Genomic DNA, 18,854 nt, shown 5'->3' with positions numbered 1-18,854 from the left:
ATTGTATAAAGTATAAAATATTTGTAAAAAATATTTTCTTAAACTTTATTATTTAATATAATTTTAAACTTTTTAATTAATATGAAAATTTTGAATTTAGCACTACCAAATTTAAAACAAGAGTTTCAAAATAAATATAAAAACCAGGCTCGTATTTAAATAGTGGCACAGGATAGCATTTGTTTCTGAGAAATATTTTTAATGGTTAAAAATGTAAAAAATTTCAAAAGAAATTTAAAACAATTTTAAAATTGATAATATCTTTTATTACCTATGAATTGTTACTATTAATTTTTTTTTGTTTTATTAAATGTTAAGAGTTAAAGTTGAAATTATCATAGCTATTTTTTGAATAATTCATCAACATTAATTTTTAACCATAACTTTAATCATAAGTGATCTAATGTAATAAAGAGCTAACTATGATGAGAATAAGCTTAGTTTGGGACTTCTCCAAAAACAAAATTAGTCCTACCAAAAATTCAGGAAAAAAATCAGAGAGAGAGGCTAAATTAAATTCATCAAATATTTTAATATTTGTGATTAATAATTAATATCAACATTTTTTATATACCACCTATGGGATGGTAAATATCATATCTCTGGCAGCACTTTCTGTAAATACTGTCCTCATAATAATGTAATAAAGTTCTTTTTATTTATTTTTACCTATTATTCAAATAAAACTGACAATCTTATACTACAAAATGATAGATAATATATTTAAAAAAAAAATCTAAATTGTATATCCGAACAGATGTTTAACTAGATCAGAATTGTTAGCTTAGAATCTTGTATAAAGATGTGATGTAAAATAAGTTATAAATAGGTTTAAATCAAGTCTAGAAATGAGTCATGATAAATTGTTACCAGATTATGACCCTTGTTTTAGGATAAGATTTTTGGTTGGATTAGGTTACAAAATTAATAGCAACATAATTAAACTTAATTCAAATTAAAAAAAAAAAAAAAATTAATACTCAAATAAGGATTAAAAATAAAAATTACAAATTCAACAACATACTATTTAAATATTTTATTATAATAAATGTTTCCCTAAATTCTATAATTATAACCAATTGAAGTAATTTTTTTTAATTATAAAATACTAATTCAATAAAATTATGGAATATTTCTAAATAAAAAAAACAAATATTTTAATAATGCATAAATTTTTCAAAAGGCATTAAAGTCTCCACTGTGAATTAGTGAATAGATAATGAACATTTTAAACATTTGTTGTCTACAATTATGGTTGATTTAAAATATCGTTAGAGGGTCAATATTTTTACCAGCTATATTTTAGGAAAGAATTAAGTACCACATACTACTATAGAAGAGCATATATATATATATATATTTGTAGAAAAAAATGTAGCATATAAACAACTAAAAGGATAATTTCATGTATCATTACATTAACATGAATAAAAAGTGTATACTTTTATAAAGATTAAATATTACATTACCAATAGTTAATATGACAAAAGAAAGGGTTAAAACAGAATGTTTTCAATAATCAATGAAACATAACAAATTAAATTGATTTAGTCACAGATCATGTAATACATTGAAACTGTATTTAAAATTGTATAATTAAATTAAATTAATTTGTTTTAACTTACCAAGAGCTTGACATTGAAGCATTTTAGTTTGTCCTTCACTGACTAAATTTTTTGTAGATGATGGCTGTGTAATAAACCGCGGTGGTTGAAGAGATTCTAAAGATTAATAAATATAAGTACACTATTACCATAAGACTATGATTTCTTTAAAAAAATTAATACACTAAAAGTAACTACTTACGACTTTGAGAGGAACTAATAAAAATTGCTAATAAAATCGTAATCGTGAGTAAAAAATCTCGTCTGTAACGGTGGATATAGTATCTCTCTTCTTCTTCCATTGTGAATACAACACACTTTGAAAACTTCACTTCAACGTAAAGAATAAAAAATGAACACTTACAAATTAAAAAAAATACAGTTACTATCACTTAATGATTAAAATACATTATCTACTCGCACCGGGCAAGTTCAACGACAATTTAAAATCGGCACAAAAGCCAACGGTGGCTGTGAACACCTGTTGTACCGATTCAAAAGCCATGGCCGATAACGGCTTTTCTGAATTGCACAGAATCAAATAAAATTAAAACTGTCATGCCACAATCACTTGATTTTAAAAATAATACGAACAGTGTTAACAAGAAAAACAATATTATCAAAAATAATAAATAAACAAAAACACTATCACAACAGAGACACGACGAACGGCAAAAACATACCAATACACTCGGACGGTTACGAGGAATGCTGTATATATTCTGCAGCAAGTATACAAGACGGAGACGACGGGGTACGAGGACACACAATCAACACAACACTCGGTAACCGACGGCGATGCACTGTCGGACAAATAAACGGACCCCCGAGCCTCACCACGCCACAACAACAATGTGCTCAACGTTGAATATGAATATGAGCAAACGGCTGTGAGCCGGTGGGCATTCTGGTCGTTGTCGTCGGCAAACGACGGTTAGAGCGCCACCACAGTAGCTAGAGAGAGGGGAAATATTTCATGAAGCGCACAGTTTTTTTTTATTATTATAGTTTCCTTTCAACGGATTTATGTGCATTGCAGTGTAGCCAACTCATGAGTTATTTTATTGAGCTTTAAACACTGTTGAAAGATAATAATTAAGACCGGTTTGTTATTATTGTTAAGAATATTTCATGATATAACAAACTCTATTATCTAGGATTATTATAGAACTTCAGTAATCTATTTTCTATTGCACTTTCTCTATAATTACACCACTGTATTAATTATTCATTTCTAAAACATCCATAGTGATGGACCCGCTATCATTACAAACTAGCTCATTTGTTACATAATCATTGGAACGGCATATTCAGAGGGATACGTTTAAATAATTTACTTTTAATCAAAATAAATACTTAGTTTATAGAAAATTAATATTGCAAATTATGTCAAGGTATTTTCATTTAATGTTGAAATAAAAATTGATTAAATTTTTTTTAATTTCAAACTTGTGTAATTTTAACTATGTGTTCTAAAGAAATTTAAGATTCTTTCATTTTTTTAGGGAGCTGTTGATAATATTTGTCTATGATCCCAGATTTTGCACAAATGAGTCAGATGATCCAAATAACTCTATTTTATATTTCCATCCTCCCTGGGTGAGTCCATCTCAAAAATTAGCTCTTTGTGGTCAATTGATGGGAATCGCTAAATTTACATCTTTAGCATTTTCACTTCCATCAATTTTGGCTTTGAAATCTGGGAAATTTGCATTCAAACAGTTTGGTTCTTTAACTCTGGTAAAAATATGACAATAAATAATTTTAACTCATTAATTTTATAATTATGTATTTTAGTGTGTGGGAACAGATCGAAACATTCCAGATAGCATTTTAAAAAAACGAGCTGATACTCTGTTTAGTATATTATGTACATTCCATTATGACATTCCTGAATTATCTGATCAAAAATTACTAAAAGATAATTTAAATATTGCCATATCTTCTTACCTTTCTCTTTTATTAGTGTCATCTAATATATTTGCTGCAACGACTGTACTGAAAGTTCCTAAAGTGAGTGTAAAAAAAAAAAAAAAAAATACACAAAATAGTTGTATAAAATGTAATTTTTTAAATATTTTTTGGTTAAATCTTTACCAAAATTAAAGATTGAATAATATCTATTTAATTAGTACATCTAATTTGTTTTTTTTTTTTAAGAGTTGTGGAAATATTTTATTAGAATCAATGCAATTGTTAGAAAGTATGCAAACAAAATCAAATGTTTTAGGAGGAATGATACTTCATCATAATAAGTAAATAGACTAAAATATTATTATTTCTGTAGTTTTAAGGGATGTCAATTTATTATAAAAATAATGTTATTTAGGATTGTAATAACACAGTTAGATTTTGAACTAACAAAATTAATACAATTGACTGATCCATTTCGTAACAAGGTATGAATTATAGCAATAATCATTTATCTAATTATAAATCAATACTTTTTTTTATCGTGATTTATTTTAGCTTAAATTATGATTACATAATCACAATATTATTAGAAACTAAAATGTTTATTTGAAGTAATTTTAATACTGAACTATTATTTTATTTTCAATGTAAATATATTAAAACGGAATTTAATGACCTTTATAGATTCCAGCATGCAATGTTGATGGAAATTATCATATACCAATGGGTACTCAATTGTTATATGTCTATGTTGATAAAAGTCAAGTATTGCTACTTAGAAAGTCAGCCAATCAATTAAAACAGTCTTTAAAAAAAATACCTAAATGGCGACAAAAAAACAATGTATGATATTTTAAAATAATTGTAATTTTTCAATACTTGAATATTAAAATAAAAAACCTTCTAGATTTCAAATAGTTCTCAAGAAATTAAAGTTGAGAAGTGCCAAGATAAAAATATATTTACAGTTGAAGAAGAATTAACTCCAGACAGTAATACTGAATCTATTAACAGTATTCCTGATATTATTAAAGTATCTATTAAACAGTCAGAAAAAAAAGTATATGACACTAAAATTAATTGTTCAGTATATGACGATTCGAAAGATGATTTACCAGAGTTCACCAAACTTGTCACAATACGCAATAATGCTATAAGATATCAAAGTCTAAGAACCCTACCTAAAGTGGTAAATGATGATGATCCTAAAAATGACAATAAATATAGAACTTTATGTGATCCTTATTTTCCATTATTACGAGAAGATAACTTTGCTATTTCAAAAGCTTTGTATGACAAACAACTTAATCAACATTACACTGATCTTGATTTGATAGCAAAAAAGCAAACAGGTATAGCTATGATTTTAAATTGAAGAATACTCAAATTAATAGTCAATTTTTTTACAATTATACTATACTTATTATACTATACAATTATACAATTATGCTATATAATTAATATAATATACATTTTTTAGATGAAGTTCCTCAAAAAAAAAAAGTCAACAGACCAACATCAATACCACTAAATTTTCAAAATTTTGGTAAGCTACTTTACTATTATAACAGAGCACAGGTTATATAAATTAAATTTCATAGAAAGAAAAGATATTATTAAAGATGACATTATGACTCCATTAATGGCCAAATTAAGCATGACAGATTTATTTCCTTATACTACACCTACAGAAAATTTGACTACTCCATCAACGAGTTTTCAACAATTAATTAATAATTCATCGAATCAACAGAAAATGATATTGTTTGTTGTTGGATTTCAGAACACTTCTTTAATGGTTTTATTGGAGAAGGAAGCAGAAAATGATCCTGACCTCATTCATTTATTAGTAATTAAAAATATTTAACATTTAACCATATTAAAATAATTGAGTTTATACAAACAATTTGTTTAATGAATAGTGGAATTTGAGTATAAATAGTATTGGTGATTTAGAGCGTTCTCTAAATAATATCATGTCAAATATACCTGATACTTATAATTTACAAAGGCCTGATGAAAATTATGGATTTATGGTAATGGATACTAAAGAAGCTGGCTTAATTGATAAACATGGGAGTTGGATTGCTTCACAAACACAATTGGCCACTACAATTCATGAATCATTCCAAAAAGATACTCCCATAATGGACGTAATCATAAGGTAATTTATTTTTAATGCAGTATGAATTACTTATGATTTTTTAAGTGATCTAAAACAATTATTACTTGGCATTGTAAAACAATATCTAATTACATAATTTTATAAATTATTGCAGAAATACTTTATCTATATTTTTATAGTTAAAATATTTTTGGCTCCATATTTAAATTTATGTTAAATTAATTTAATTGTATTTATATAATGAATAGAGATGATGATAATGTTGTTTATGGTAATAAATGTGGTAGTCGTGAACTTTTTTATCAACAGAGTGGTAGTATTGTTAGAGGCTTACCTACACCATCAGATTTAATGGGAGTTATAACAACAACAGCAAAAAGAAAATTGAAAAGGGATCATGGCATTGTCATTTTATAATTATGAAGAAGTAACTTTTTATATATAGAATTTTGTATGTTATTTATTTTTCAATATTCATTCAATGTTATTACAGTATTATTTTTAAGTACAAAATTTTTCAATATGCTTTATACACTAATTATTATTATTGTTTTTATGATTATTATATTTTATTAATTATTATTATGACTTGTATTTTTAAATATTACAATTATTCTTTTTTTTTATATATATTTAATATAAAATCTCATAACTGTGATCAGTCTGAAAAATGTATGTATCTGACACTTTATCTTGTCACAGTAAAATTTTAATCATGTATTTTCTAGTTACATATTAATTTAAGTTATATATTTAATTAATTTACATTATATAATTTGGTGATAACTGATTGGAATAACCTACACCGAATATATGTAAATTATGTATGTTAAACATTGGCATAGTGTGAGATCATTAAGTCGCCACATTAGTGTTAATGTTCAGCTATGCTGTTTTCTAGTGGTTTCCGGATAGATGACCATAATTAGTAGTGTCACAAACTCTGCCCTATACTGTTCTTCTCTACTACACTGAAGTTGTGTCGGGGGGTCAATAGCCGGTGTAAAAATGTTGTCAAATCATTGTAAGATAGAGCTGATGTCAAATGGGTTAGGATAAATTCCAAGGAGATCATGATGAAGTATATTAAGATTATCCTCTAATTTTTATTGATTTGAAAATAATGCATATATTGTACTACCTTCTATTGTACACAATTCAGATGGTAATATACAGAAAATTGTTGAACGATTTTAGCAACAATATTATATAACATCAATGTTTTACTTCGGATACATAAAAAAACGATATATCAAACGACGAACATCGATGTACTAAAAATTTTGCCCATCCCTATCATCGACTAATTTTATAATCAGTTAAAATTTATTACAAATCATTGCCGTTGACTTATATTAAAATTGTTAGTTCAATATCAATTAAGTCTTAAAACTGATAATATATCGTTATAAAGGGGTGTCTCCATTCAAATTTGTTAAATCAACTAGTTTTAACTTTTAAACTTCAGTAGTTCATTTTTTCAATACTAATTACTTAACTGGTAACTCAATGTAAGTTATGCACTGTCTAATTTATATCTATCAAGTTTATTCATTTTTACTTCACTAAATATTAAGTTAACTTAATATTAGGACTCTAATTAGGGTACATAATTATGGTGGAATGTATATCTAATATTATGTTAGAATAAAAAAAGAATTAGTAAAATTATTTTACTTTAATGTTATTAGATGATTTGAATAAAAAAATTAAAATGTGTAATTTTTTTTCGGTTATTTTTGATATAATTTTAAATGAAATAACTATCAAATTATTATATTTTTCAATTAAATGACTTGTATATTATTTGACATGATATTTCAAGAAGTTGTGTGAATATTCAATTACTCTATAAGCTTAATCATTTTTAGATGTATACCTAATTAAATATGTTGTTATTCAGGTCCGGATTAAGGGGAGGACAAACGTCCTGAGGTCTTTGAGATTATAGAGCCCATCATAAATTTTACTACCCTGTCATGATTAATGACATAGTTATTTTGCTCATCATTTTTTATGATAACGATATTTTTCATAGGTGGACTCATATAAGTCTTGTTGTTATTAAACTACTTAATAGTTGACTTATTATATATACATTATTTTTAAAACGATTATGAATTTTCCAATAAATCAAGAATTACAAGGTTATATAAAAAAAATAGTGTATTGGTGGTTTAGTGATCAAAATTATTGTATTATAGCAACACCTAAAACTGCAATTTCCGCACGCTTATATATACTTTGGTAAAGCTTATCAACAAATAAAAGATCTATGATTTTTTAGCGTGACATCAAAATCCAAGCGGCGTATCAGTCAAAATTACAGTAATTACGTTAGTTAGGTTTAAATATTTAATATTATTCAATTTCACCGCAAAGCCTTGTTTTTTTGGTATGTTTTTTTATATACTGTGAACACATATAATAAAATAATCATAATAGAAAAAGTACATGTACAGGTAAGTAAGTTGTTCACCGTTATCATGGTGGCAAATCCAAAAGAAGTACTCAAAGAATTTGCTGATCAATCATCTATACACGGTCTTCATTATATAAGCGATACAAGTCGCCATTGGACAGAGAGGTATTTAGAGTCCAAAATATTAACACAAGACTAGTAAATAATAAACTATTAATCTATATAACATAGGTGATAGTATATAATGAAAAATCACTACCACTTAATGGTTTAGAGTTGTGCCTCGTTTACTAGTGAAATAATATCAATTTATGTTTTCAAGAAGTCCTTTTCGCGGTATTTTTTTTAGCATAAGTATTACAAGAGAGACCCCTTTCAACTCCGCAATTGAAAAATTTTTTATAATAATTTTTTTAGACATTCATTTCTCATCATCTCCTTATCTTCTATAATAAATATTTAAAGTTGGTTCTACCTTAAAATGATTTGACAGAATTTATACTCCAGAAATTTTAGTCTGAGATAGCAGACATTTATCTCTAAATAATGGAACTTTGAGTAAATAACAAAAAAAGTTATCAAAATTTATAAAATACCTAAAAGGTAGATTAGAAACAACTATTTGTCAACTCTTCCACTAGTTGCGATAGTATACTGATTTAGTTAAATTCTTAATAATGTACAATGGTGTATTTAGGATTTTTTCTTAAGGGGAGGAATTTTTATAAAAAGAACTTTTCTAAATCTTTTCACATAGTTTCTAAACCAATACATTATTAGTATTTTGGTTGGTAAATGTTTAGGGGTTTCATTGACTGTTGATTCCTCTTCGCTTAATATAAAATTAAATTCAAGATGTTAAACTTGATTATATTGCGTGGACAGGTAGTATTTTTTTTACACACCACCTTCGCTCAATTATCATACTGGATACGTCTCTTTTTTTTGACGCTGTTTAATCCTTCAGTTATTAGATTTTGTTTTTATAACCAAAAAAAAATTTAACTTGAGAATTTTAGCTTTTTTAGAAATTATATTCTCTTTGATATCTGTTCCCTCTTTGGAGAATCAGAATTTAAACCATAGTTAACTTTCAGAGTTTTTTGGTTTGTTTGTTGCGCCCTAAGTTGGTATGGATCCTACAGTTTAATGATGAATTCATGGGAAGCATTTCAAACAAATGCCATTAGTTTTGTAGTAGAGACAACAGCATTAGAATTTCAAACTAGCTTTCCTGCAATTAGCATTTGTGAAACGGATAACAATAACAATGTACAAAAATTAGCTACAAAGTAAGACATTTCTTAAATAAAAAATGTTTTTTTAATTGGTTAATTAATTATTATTTGTTAATTTATTTTGTTTTTTATTAAAAACGAAACAAAAATAGAATCTATGGAGATCATAGAGATTACAACTTGGACGAAATAGTCAGAGAAATAGCGTATTTTAAAGGGATGTGTTACTACATTAAGGAGTTTTGTTTAACCGGACAGTATTATTGCCCAACAGCTAACTTTAGAGAATTAGCATTATCAGTAAGTATGAAGTCTTTTAAAATTGGCGGCCTCTGTGGATCCNCAGTAAGTATGAAGTCTTTTAAAATTGGCGGCCTCTGTGAATCCGCGTCACGTTTTGAGCAAATAGAGATTGTTTTTCACGTGATATTTTATTTATGTTGTTGTATACCTTTTAAGACCCAAAAAGAATCATAGTGGATTTTTCTATNGATCCACGTCATAGTGTCACGTTTTGAGCAAAGAGAGATTGTTTTTCACGTGATATTTTATTTATGTTGTTGTATACCTTTTAAGACCCAAAAAGAATCATAGTGGATTTTTCTATAGTGAAAATTTGTGAAAAAAAGCACCATAATTTTAACAACAAATGCGGTTGTGGTTATACACAACATCACGTAGATTTTAATTTAGAATTAGTGGAGTATTGATTTTAATCATATTTACGGTGTTAAAATAACAATAATTTATAGCGTTAATGCGACAAGCGACTTTCTCGTTTTAAGGCTATTGATTGTAGTTAAACTTGGATTTAAATTAGTCTAAACCCGTAAGAATTTGAACCAAGACAAGTGACATTTTAATAATAACTCTTAATATTTCTTATTTTGAAATTTATCAATGTTCAATAAAATATACTCAATTCAACATTCTAGTGTGTTTGACGTAAATACAAAAAAACTCAACTCGAACTGTGACTATTTAACATCATTGGCTGTAGTTAAAACAACAATATTTTTTTTAGTATGTACTTTGAATAGGTGATTACCGAAGAAAATGAAAGTGATTAATTTACCTGTTATTGATTTTTAAACCCACTGTAGTAATTGTTAAGCACTGTAGTGCCGTTATCGACTCTTCATCCATTTCGTTTATTTTTTACGTTTATGCAACAAAAATGTTAATGAAATGTGACATTAGACGTATACGATTTAAAATCAGCCGTATAGTTGAATTAATGGTTTAGACTACTGCTTTATTTTCGTTACTTTTTGACNAGTATGTACTTTGAATGGGTGATTACCGAAGAAAATGAAAGTGATTAATTTACCCGTTATTGATTTTTAAACCCACTGTAGTAATTGTTAAGCTCTGTAGTGTCGTTATCGACTCTTCATCCATTTCGTTTATTTTTTACGTTTATGCAACAAAAATGTTAATGAAATGTAACATTAGACGTATACGATTTAAAATCAGCCGTATAGTTGAATTAATGGTTTAGACTACTGCTTTATTTTCGTTACTTTTTGACAACTAGTATAGGTTGTTAAAAAGTAAGGAAACAGGTCAATTATTACAAACAATGAGAACTAAAAAACCCGTTTCCTTATTTACTAAACCCCAACCTATATGAATAATCAGGGTCGGACTCAGTGGCCTATGGACTAGGAGCAAAATGTGGCAGGCTACCTCACTACAAAATATATTTGTATTGCTCCTTAACAAGAAATGATGAATTAAAAAGATTTAATAATAAAATTAAAAAATTGAATTGCGTTAATCATAGTGCTCCTCTTATCACTCTATAGACAGCGGCCTAGAGGGCAATTGTCCCTTAGCCTCCGTGGTCAGTCCACCTTTGTGGATAATCTCGTCAAATAATTATAGAATTATGACAAAATCATTAATTTTAGATGAGAAGTACTTGTGAAGAAGTATTTTTAAATTGTACCTGGAGTGGCGTTAGAAATTTCAATTGTTGTAAACATTTTATACCAACTGAAACAGAACTAGGAATTTGTTACACCTTAACTATGGCTAATGAATCGTCAGTATAATAACTGTGAATTCTATCATTTATTTCAAAATTTATTAAATATCACTAAATTTTACAGACCTGATTCTGATGATTATATCAATATGTATTCAAATCGTCTAACTGGACCTAGTGACATATATATAAAACTTTCTGCTGCTAGTCAGGTATAATTTTTACTTCTAATTAAAAAGATAATACTAATTGTGAATAAAGATTTATATAATAATAAAGAAATAGATATAAAAATAAAATAAATAAGTAGTATCTACTTAGAATTTTTGTTATTTCATTAAATATTAATTAGAAATTAATGGTATACAAAACATCACGAAGTCATTATTAAAATTTTAATTTATTAGAAATAAATATATTTTTTTAAATTAAATGCAAATTAGTCTTTTTAAATTTTAAATATTATACTTTAACAGAAAAAGATGAGAAAAAAATATTAAGAGTAACCAATTTAGGTAGGTATCTATATATAAAAATATGAAATGACAAATATAGTAATATAATTTATAAAATATTCAACAAACTACAAATATATCTACAACGGTGGTAGGTTCTTTCAATATAAAAAATATTTATCACCTTAAATTTTTATTTCTATCACTTTATAACCCTTAATATAATAAGTCTTTTAGTTCCACGTGTATTCATTATTTAATTACATGGTTTTTTAAGCTTACTTTAAAAAAATAATTAATTAAACTTTTGAATAATACGTCACGGCTCCAAGTATTTATACCACCACGGTCGTATCATAAAATTCTTATAATTTCATAATTTAAGTTCTTCTATAAAGTATTATTATTTTTTAATTTTGATCATTCAATTAAATTTCTTATATTAACGCTTTTCACTCTTCAGTGCTCAAAATTAAAGTGCCATTTGTGGGATTCGACTTAAAGGGGGCGCTAGGTTGTACTTCAAATAAGAAGAAGGACTCCGTTCCCTTCCGTCCACCATCACTTTATCCACTGAGTAAACGTTATTGATATAAAAATACATCTAAACGAAATGTGCGTAAAGTATTGTATAAGTATAATACTACTTGTATTATCGATTCAAGAGTGAAAGAGTGAACGGGTTTTAATCAATGACTCGCGAAACTTATAGAATATAGCAAATATAGAAAAAAATAATATAAATATAAAAAATAATAGGTAAATTTTATTTATAGTCAAAAACCCTTAGATTTTGGAGTCTCTATTTGAGACGATTATTAGCCAATTTTTAACCGGATATAAAGCATTAATAATTTGCATTCCATGTTATCTTATTATTATTGAGGTGTCAGTTTAAATTATTTTAATATTTATTGTTTCTTGTTATAAATAAATGTTTTTTTTAAATCAAACGGTTTGTTTAAATATTGCTGTTTTATTAAATTTATAGATAACTAGTGATTTCGATAATTTCCATAGATGATAATGATGTTAGAATTTTTTAATCATCTGTACAATTTTTTGGTCAGCAAAAAAAAAAATAGAAAGATTTTCGATGACGTCTGATACAGGTGCGATCGAGTTCCTCAGGTAGAAATTTAAGTGGGCCCTTTTTTACTAATCCGGCTGGTTAGACCACGTACTAACGATATAACACCACAAATTTAAAAATGCGTGCGAAGCGAGTTAAAGATACAAAGTGGTAAATTTTAGTATTAGATAAAAATTCTTAAAGAATTCATTATAATATTGATGCCTTTAATATCTGGTCTAGTAATTGTAAACCGAAAACGCAAGATAGTAAAATTAATAAATGTATATAAAACTTAGACTAAATTTTTTATAAAGCGTTTTTTGGTATCATGGTCTATAAAAAATTTCAAAATAATTACAAATGTTAGGTTTCAAATTTAATTTTAATCCCTTTCTTTATGGATGCACAAGCACGTAATCAATTTTATTTTATATTTTTTTGGTGGTGGGAAAAGGAAATTTTGAATAATAAACTTGAATGCTTTTCATGATAGCTACGATTTTGTACATAAAAAGTAACCTCATTTATTCTAGTAATATGGAATTATGCTGTAAAAAATTAATAACTTTTGATATTTCTGTATTATTACTAAGTCATTTATTAACCTAAATAGTATTAATAATTCTTGTTATAATAGGTCTACATTCATTCTTCTGTAGATGTACCATATTATAATACAATCGCTACTGATATATTACATGCTGTACCAGGTATATATAAACAGTATAAAATCACCATAAAAGATATTGCCAATGAAGATGAGGTGCAATTTGTCGGCGTTCACCAGCGAAAGTAAAATTTAGTTTTCAAAAATATGGGAGAGTTTATGACTACTTAGCATCTGATATTAAAAAAAGTAGAATTTTCTTATCATCGACGTTTTTTAAATATTTTTATTTTGCTAATTTATTTGCAGGTAAAGTGTTTTTAATAAAAAAAACAAATTTTAAACTTTAAATGTTACTAAAATTAATTTGAAATAATTTAAATATTAACTGGTATATTAAATACGAATATAGTTTAAAACAGTTTAATTATAAAATACAAACATAGAAATATTAAAAAAAAAAAAACTTTATTTTAGAGTATTTCTTATTTATTTGTAAAACTGTATATATAAGGATTATTCTACATTACTTATTAGGAGTTTAGGAAAAAGTTGGCTTATCACAAGTAGTTGGTATAAAGGCGAAGAAAAATAAGGTTCTATATTACTCATAAAGAGAAAAAATGTTTTCATACATTTTTACATTTTAAACAATTTCCAAATTTTGCCGCCCCTGAAATAACGTCGCTGGGGGCAATACTTCCCATGTTACAATTTAAATATAAGCCTAATTTTTATTAAAAAGAGGATAATGTACTATTTAAAAAATTATTGTACATAAAACCGATCAATTGATAATAATGTCAAAGTGGGACAAATTAAAGAGTGTACCGTAGTCAAATGACAGGTAAGTACACTAAAACTTGTTGACAGGTAGTGATTGTGGATTAGGCTGACACATTTTTTGGTGAGGATTTATATAATCAATATAATATTTTTTCTTTATAAAATTTAAATATTCTGGAAATTGTAATTGTGAGTATAGTCCCTTGTGTAAAACTATAAATAGGTACAGTAGAAGTTCTGCCGTACTTATTTAAACTGACAAGTTATCGTGTTTCCCCTAGCCGCACATCTTGTATGAACCAGTATGATAGTGTAACGGGGTCTGAATCATAAGTGTCCGATGGCCTTGTGGGTAAGGTTTGTCTCTACAACATCTTCGGTCGCGAGTTCCATTCCTGTACCATGTCTCTTTTTTTCATACGATTTCCGGTACAATTTTATGACCGTTCGTGTTAAACTATTGAGTCTTTACATGATAATTGATGATTGATGTATAGGACTCCAATTACAAAACAAATTGAAGGAAAACGGGAATTTTGTATTATATCATTTTATTTTTACTTTAAATCATCTTTTTAGGTGCAGATTCCCTTGGGAAAATTATCTAAGTGTAAGTAATACTTACAGTTACAGCTCTTGTATAGTGCATTGTCGTCGTCAGAAACAAATGGAAATGTGCAATTGTACGTCCCATTTGATGCCGAATAGTAGTATGTAATTACATTAAATTTATAAGTATGCAAAAGAACCATTGGTGTTTCTAAACATAAGTGAAAGCTTAAAAATAATCTTAAAATTTCAAATATTGTTACATTATTATATAAATTATTTTTTAGAAAAGGAAATTAGATTCCACCCCTATACTATGTACAGTTATGGAAATAATTATTTCCAAAATTATCAATTTGATTCAATCACATTGATCATCTTGTAAACTACTAATATTAAACCATTTAATCTTTTATAGAAGAGTCTGAACATTGCGACATTAGAGGACTAATGTGCCTGAATCAGTATTATGCTGAACTTTCTGTACTAAAAAAAAAAAATAGCGCGAGAGTAGGATTGGAATGTCATTGTGTGCCATCATGCGTAGAAACTGAAGTGGATGTAATTACAGTCGAAACATTTACGTAGGGTTTCGTTTTATGTATTTTTTCCTTTGACTTACGTATTAATCAGCATAGACGCAAATAGGAGGCTTGAGGATCTTTCCTTTTCAATATTGAAATTAATTCTTCAAAATTTCTAGAAAAAAATTGTCTATCATTCGGTAAAAAATAAATTTGTGGGGAAAGAAAATCATCAGCCCCTACACATTTTTTTCGAAATTGCGTCTATGTTTTTTACTTAATTATCACAGTGTCTAGAGATTGGGCCGTATTTAGAGCATTAACTGCTAGAAGTAGAAAATTAGTAGAAATATTAAGGAGGAGAAAATTTAATACTTGTTGTGTGCAGGAAACTTAGTGAAATGGAGAAAAAACAAGGTAAGATAAAATAACATACTCAGGTAGGACCAATGCATAAAGGGTATGGTTTTAGTGGAATAAATGATGATAAACAACTGATGGCAATGGAGTTATGGTGTACTGGAGAGAGAGTATGCAAAAATAAAAAAAAAACACAGGAATAAAATTGAAGATCGGAAATTTAAAGGAGAAAATGAAAAAAAGAGTTTTAAAGGACAAAAGGATAAAAGGAAACCTGGTGTTAGGATAAGGACGTTCAGAAAATCAATTAGTAAAAAAAATTAGTTCAAAGTATTATAGAAGAGTAAAAAGAGAAAAGAATGTATGGAGTATAAACGTGTGTAAAAAAGCCAAGTGTGCGGAAAGTAAGACCAAGTTAAGGAGGTATAATGAGTCGTATGAGAGGCTAGGAACAAAGGACGGTGTAAAAGAAGTTTACAGAGTTGCAAAAGTAAGAGAAAAATGATCTAAAGATTATCACAATATAGGGTGTATAAAAAATGATGATAAAAGAGTGTCAACAAGCAATGATGATGTGAAAAAAAAATTAAAAGATTATGTTGAAAAATTACAGAAAAACCGGAAAACAAAAAACCAAAAATTTGTGATAACAATAAATGTAAAATACCGTTAAACATAATATAACTTACAACGTAAAATAATTCTTATTAACACGAACATATATTATTTTCAAACGTTATATTTAAAAATATTATATGTAAGAAAAAAGTAATAATTTGTTCACATAAAATACTTCTTAAGGTAGTCAATATGTTTCGAACTTCTTTAACGTTCATCGTAAACATGTAGTTCCGTTAAAACGTTGAACATAAAAATTATAGAGCGTTAAAATATTAATAACGTTAAACTTACTTATAAGATAATGCTATATTATATTAAAACATTAAACTAAAATAAATAATATTTTTGAGGAATTCCCTCTGTGAGAGCTGAGAAAAATAAATGACAGACACAAAAAACATCCATCATAGTAAAATTAATACTTTCTTAGCTTCGTATAGGAGGTAAAATAGAGAAAACATGTTTTGATGACCAAAATAAAAAGGTCACTGGGAGCGGCAGAATTGAGTACCCCGGGTGGCACAATTGCTAAATACAATACTCTATAGATACTAAATTATGAGGCTACCAAATTAAAAATCGAATAGAAATATAATTCTATTTTTTTTTATAAATAACAGAATGTCTGATAATGAATCAATTATCCAATTGATGTTGGATCAGTTACCTCAAGAGAGACTCAAACGAAATGTCATTAGAGGCAGGCTTGATATCTTAGGTAAATAATTGTAAATTTTTTTTTATTATATTTATTAAATACGTGAATATTTTTTTAGTTTCACTTGGAGGTTCAGTAGCATTATTCGTCGGAGCAAGTATTTTGAGTTTTTTGGAAATCATTTACTATTTTTTCTTGCGAATGCGAAATGTTAGAATAGAATCATCACTTACGAAAATGTCGAAAAAACTTTAGTTTGTTTACTATTGAGATTGAACATTGATTAATTTACATTAAAAATAATTTAGTAAAAGTCAGTTAAAAATATACTTTATAATATCAAAAGATAATTGAATGATTAATAATATGATAATAATAATTTGTTATAGTAAAATATCTAAACAATAAAATAAAATTAATTTTTGTAAAATATTAAAAAAAAAATTGGTTGTTACATATTTTAACTGCTGTAATGTTAACTCTATTATTTAAATTATTTGTATAAATTAGATGACTTTAAAGATCCCAGTTCCCTAAAAATCGATAAATTTTGTCATTTTTTTCACTTTTTTTTCTTAAAACTTCCATAACTTTTTCAAAAATTAACAAATCAACATAATTTTTTTTTATACTAAAACCTTAGATATTTAACTTTCATTTGATATCATTTTTTTGAAAATCTATCACTTAACCTGCTCATTGGGGAGGATTTAAAATAGCAACTTTTTTACAAAAATTAACTTTTTCAACTTAATTTTTGAAAATGTTCCGGAAATACTGCGTCCTACAAACATATATCAAATTAAAGCTTATTTTATGTACTATAAAATGAAAAAAAAAATTTGTCCCGACGACCTATCTTCTATGCGAAAATGGCTACTATATTCAAAAATATGCTATTTTAACAAATTTTTTTTTTAATTAAACACTATCTACAGATTTGCATCGAAGCGTTTTTTATGATAGTGATTTTAATCACTGTCAGATATCATCTATACTGGACCCAACTATGCCACGACTCCACTGTGCTGGGTTTTTTTTTAATATTAATAGTTGACAGAAATTCCTAATGTAAATAAAAATTCTTAAAACAATTGGTTATTATGGACACTAATCTAACTACTAGTATTTATATAGATCACGAATGAATATCAATGGTATTACAGACTCTCGAGAAAAAATTGTCATGTATCATATTTTGAGTAAAAACTGAAGAAGAAAAATTAGATTAATATCTACCTAGTGTTGGAAAATGGAATACTATAAGCGAGAATGAATTATTTTATAACTAATAGGCATTTTTTCCATATCATAATTTCTGCAATGTTTCAAATATACATAAAAAATAAGAGTAATGTTACAATAGTATACTATTCTAATCCTAAATCCTGTTCTGGTTCTCTCATTATATTCAACTTACCTACATAATTACAAGAAATAATTATCAAGTTCACAAAAATCACTTTTTTATTTTTTTCGAGAAAATGTAGTTAAACCATTTCTTAAAAATCCGATGGAAAAATTTAATTAAATTTTACATAAAGTCCACATGGTTTAGATAATTGGGTTTTTCCTTTTCTTAGAAAATTTATGATAATACGGCTGTTTAAAAGCAACTCCCTTTGTCTGGATTTTTCACGAATTATTTGATTGTAGACAAAAGAATTGTATTTAAATTATTTTATAAATCAATTTTTTACATAATCACAAAATATTAAATTGAAATTTTAATGAAATAATCTACTAATACATAGCACTTTATTATTCAATTAAAGCTGTTCCATACATGTTACTAAGAAAAATAAACAAGCAATTTTTGTACGTTTCCAAATATTTAAAAAAAANCTGTTCCATACATGTTACTAAGAAAAATAAACAAGCAATTTTTGTACGTTTCCAAATATTAAAAAAAAATATATATTTAAT

General features: G+C 26.5%; 3 protein-coding genes across 7 annotated transcripts in view; 2 read left to right on the top strand and 1 right to left on the bottom strand.

Moving 5' to 3' along the window:
• The window catches only part of LOC126902386 (protein sidekick), a 29,989-nt gene extending 27,479 nt beyond the window's left edge, over positions 1–2,510 (bottom strand). For 2 of the 4 annotated variants that reach the window (XM_050679593.1, XM_050679594.1), the window contains exons 1-2: positions 1,807–2,509; positions 1,626–1,721 (exon numbers count right to left, since the gene is read on the bottom strand). In XM_050679593.1, the coding sequence (XP_050535550.1) occupies positions 1,626–1,721; positions 1,807–1,906 (196 nt within the window). In that variant the 5' untranslated portion in view covers positions 1,907–2,509. Of the gene's footprint in view, positions 1–1,625; positions 1,722–1,806 lie in introns of all 4 variants that reach the window. The other 2 variants (XM_050679592.1, XM_050679595.1) reach the window with 2 other exon arrangements.
• Positions 2,511–2,743: 233 nt separating this feature from the next.
• LOC126901221 (uncharacterized) lies at positions 2,744–6,225 on the top strand. The gene is made up of 11 exons (XM_050677565.1): positions 2,744–2,998; positions 3,110–3,344; positions 3,402–3,617; positions 3,765–3,859; positions 3,934–4,003; positions 4,203–4,361; positions 4,426–4,870; positions 4,999–5,064; positions 5,120–5,367; positions 5,441–5,682; positions 5,892–6,225. Exons 1-11 carry the CDS (start codon positions 2,991–2,993, stop codon positions 6,058–6,060), a joined length of 1,953 nt encoding a protein of 650 aa, XP_050533522.1. The 5' UTR covers positions 2,744–2,990; the 3' UTR covers positions 6,061–6,225.
• Positions 6,226–8,048: 1,823 nt separating this feature from the next.
• Positions 8,049–17,247, top strand: LOC126900543 (sodium channel protein Nach-like). 2 transcript variants are annotated; one of them, XM_050676344.1, is made up of 10 exons: positions 8,049–8,230; positions 9,163–9,357; positions 9,456–9,603; positions 11,217–11,350; positions 11,418–11,505; positions 13,461–13,615; positions 14,796–14,926; positions 15,184–15,349; positions 16,891–16,988; positions 17,047–17,247. In XM_050676344.1, exons 1-10 carry the CDS (start codon positions 8,130–8,132, stop codon positions 17,181–17,183), a joined length of 1,353 nt encoding a protein of 450 aa, XP_050532301.1. In that variant the 5' UTR covers positions 8,049–8,129; the 3' UTR covers positions 17,184–17,247. The 2 variants fall into 2 exon arrangements, with proteins under 2 accessions (XP_050532301.1, XP_050532302.1); XM_050676345.1 differs by lacking the exons at positions 14,796–14,926; positions 15,184–15,349.
• The last annotated feature ends 1,607 nt before the right edge of the window (positions 17,248–18,854 follow it).

Source organism: Daktulosphaira vitifoliae, unplaced genomic scaffold, assembly GCF_025091365.1.
Source record: "Daktulosphaira vitifoliae isolate Bord-2020 unplaced genomic scaffold, ASM2509136v1 Scaffold_3, whole genome shotgun sequence".
Taxonomy (NCBI): Eukaryota; Metazoa; Arthropoda; class Insecta; order Hemiptera; family Phylloxeridae; genus Daktulosphaira; species Daktulosphaira vitifoliae.
This window is presented reverse-complemented; position numbering and strand designations above follow the sequence as displayed.

Coding starts and splice junctions, on each gene's coding strand:
- LOC126900543 (XM_050676344.1), top strand. CDS start 8,130: ATGGTGGCAAATCCAAAAGAAGTACTCAAAGAATTTGCTGATCAATCA. Junction 9,358..9,455: donor GTACAAAAATTAGCTACAAA/GTAAGACATTTC, acceptor AAACAAAAATAG/AATCTATGGAGATCATAGAG. Junction 11,506..13,460: donor AACTTTCTGCTGCTAGTCAG/GTATAATTTTTA, acceptor TTGTTATAATAG/GTCTACATTCATTCTTCTGT.
- LOC126901221 (XM_050677565.1), top strand. Junction 4,362..4,425: donor AATGGCGACAAAAAAACAAT/GTATGATATTTT, acceptor AAAACCTTCTAG/ATTTCAAATAGTTCTCAAGA. Junction 5,065..5,119: donor ACTAAATTTTCAAAATTTTG/GTAAGCTACTTT, acceptor TAAATTTCATAG/AAAGAAAAGATATTATTAAA.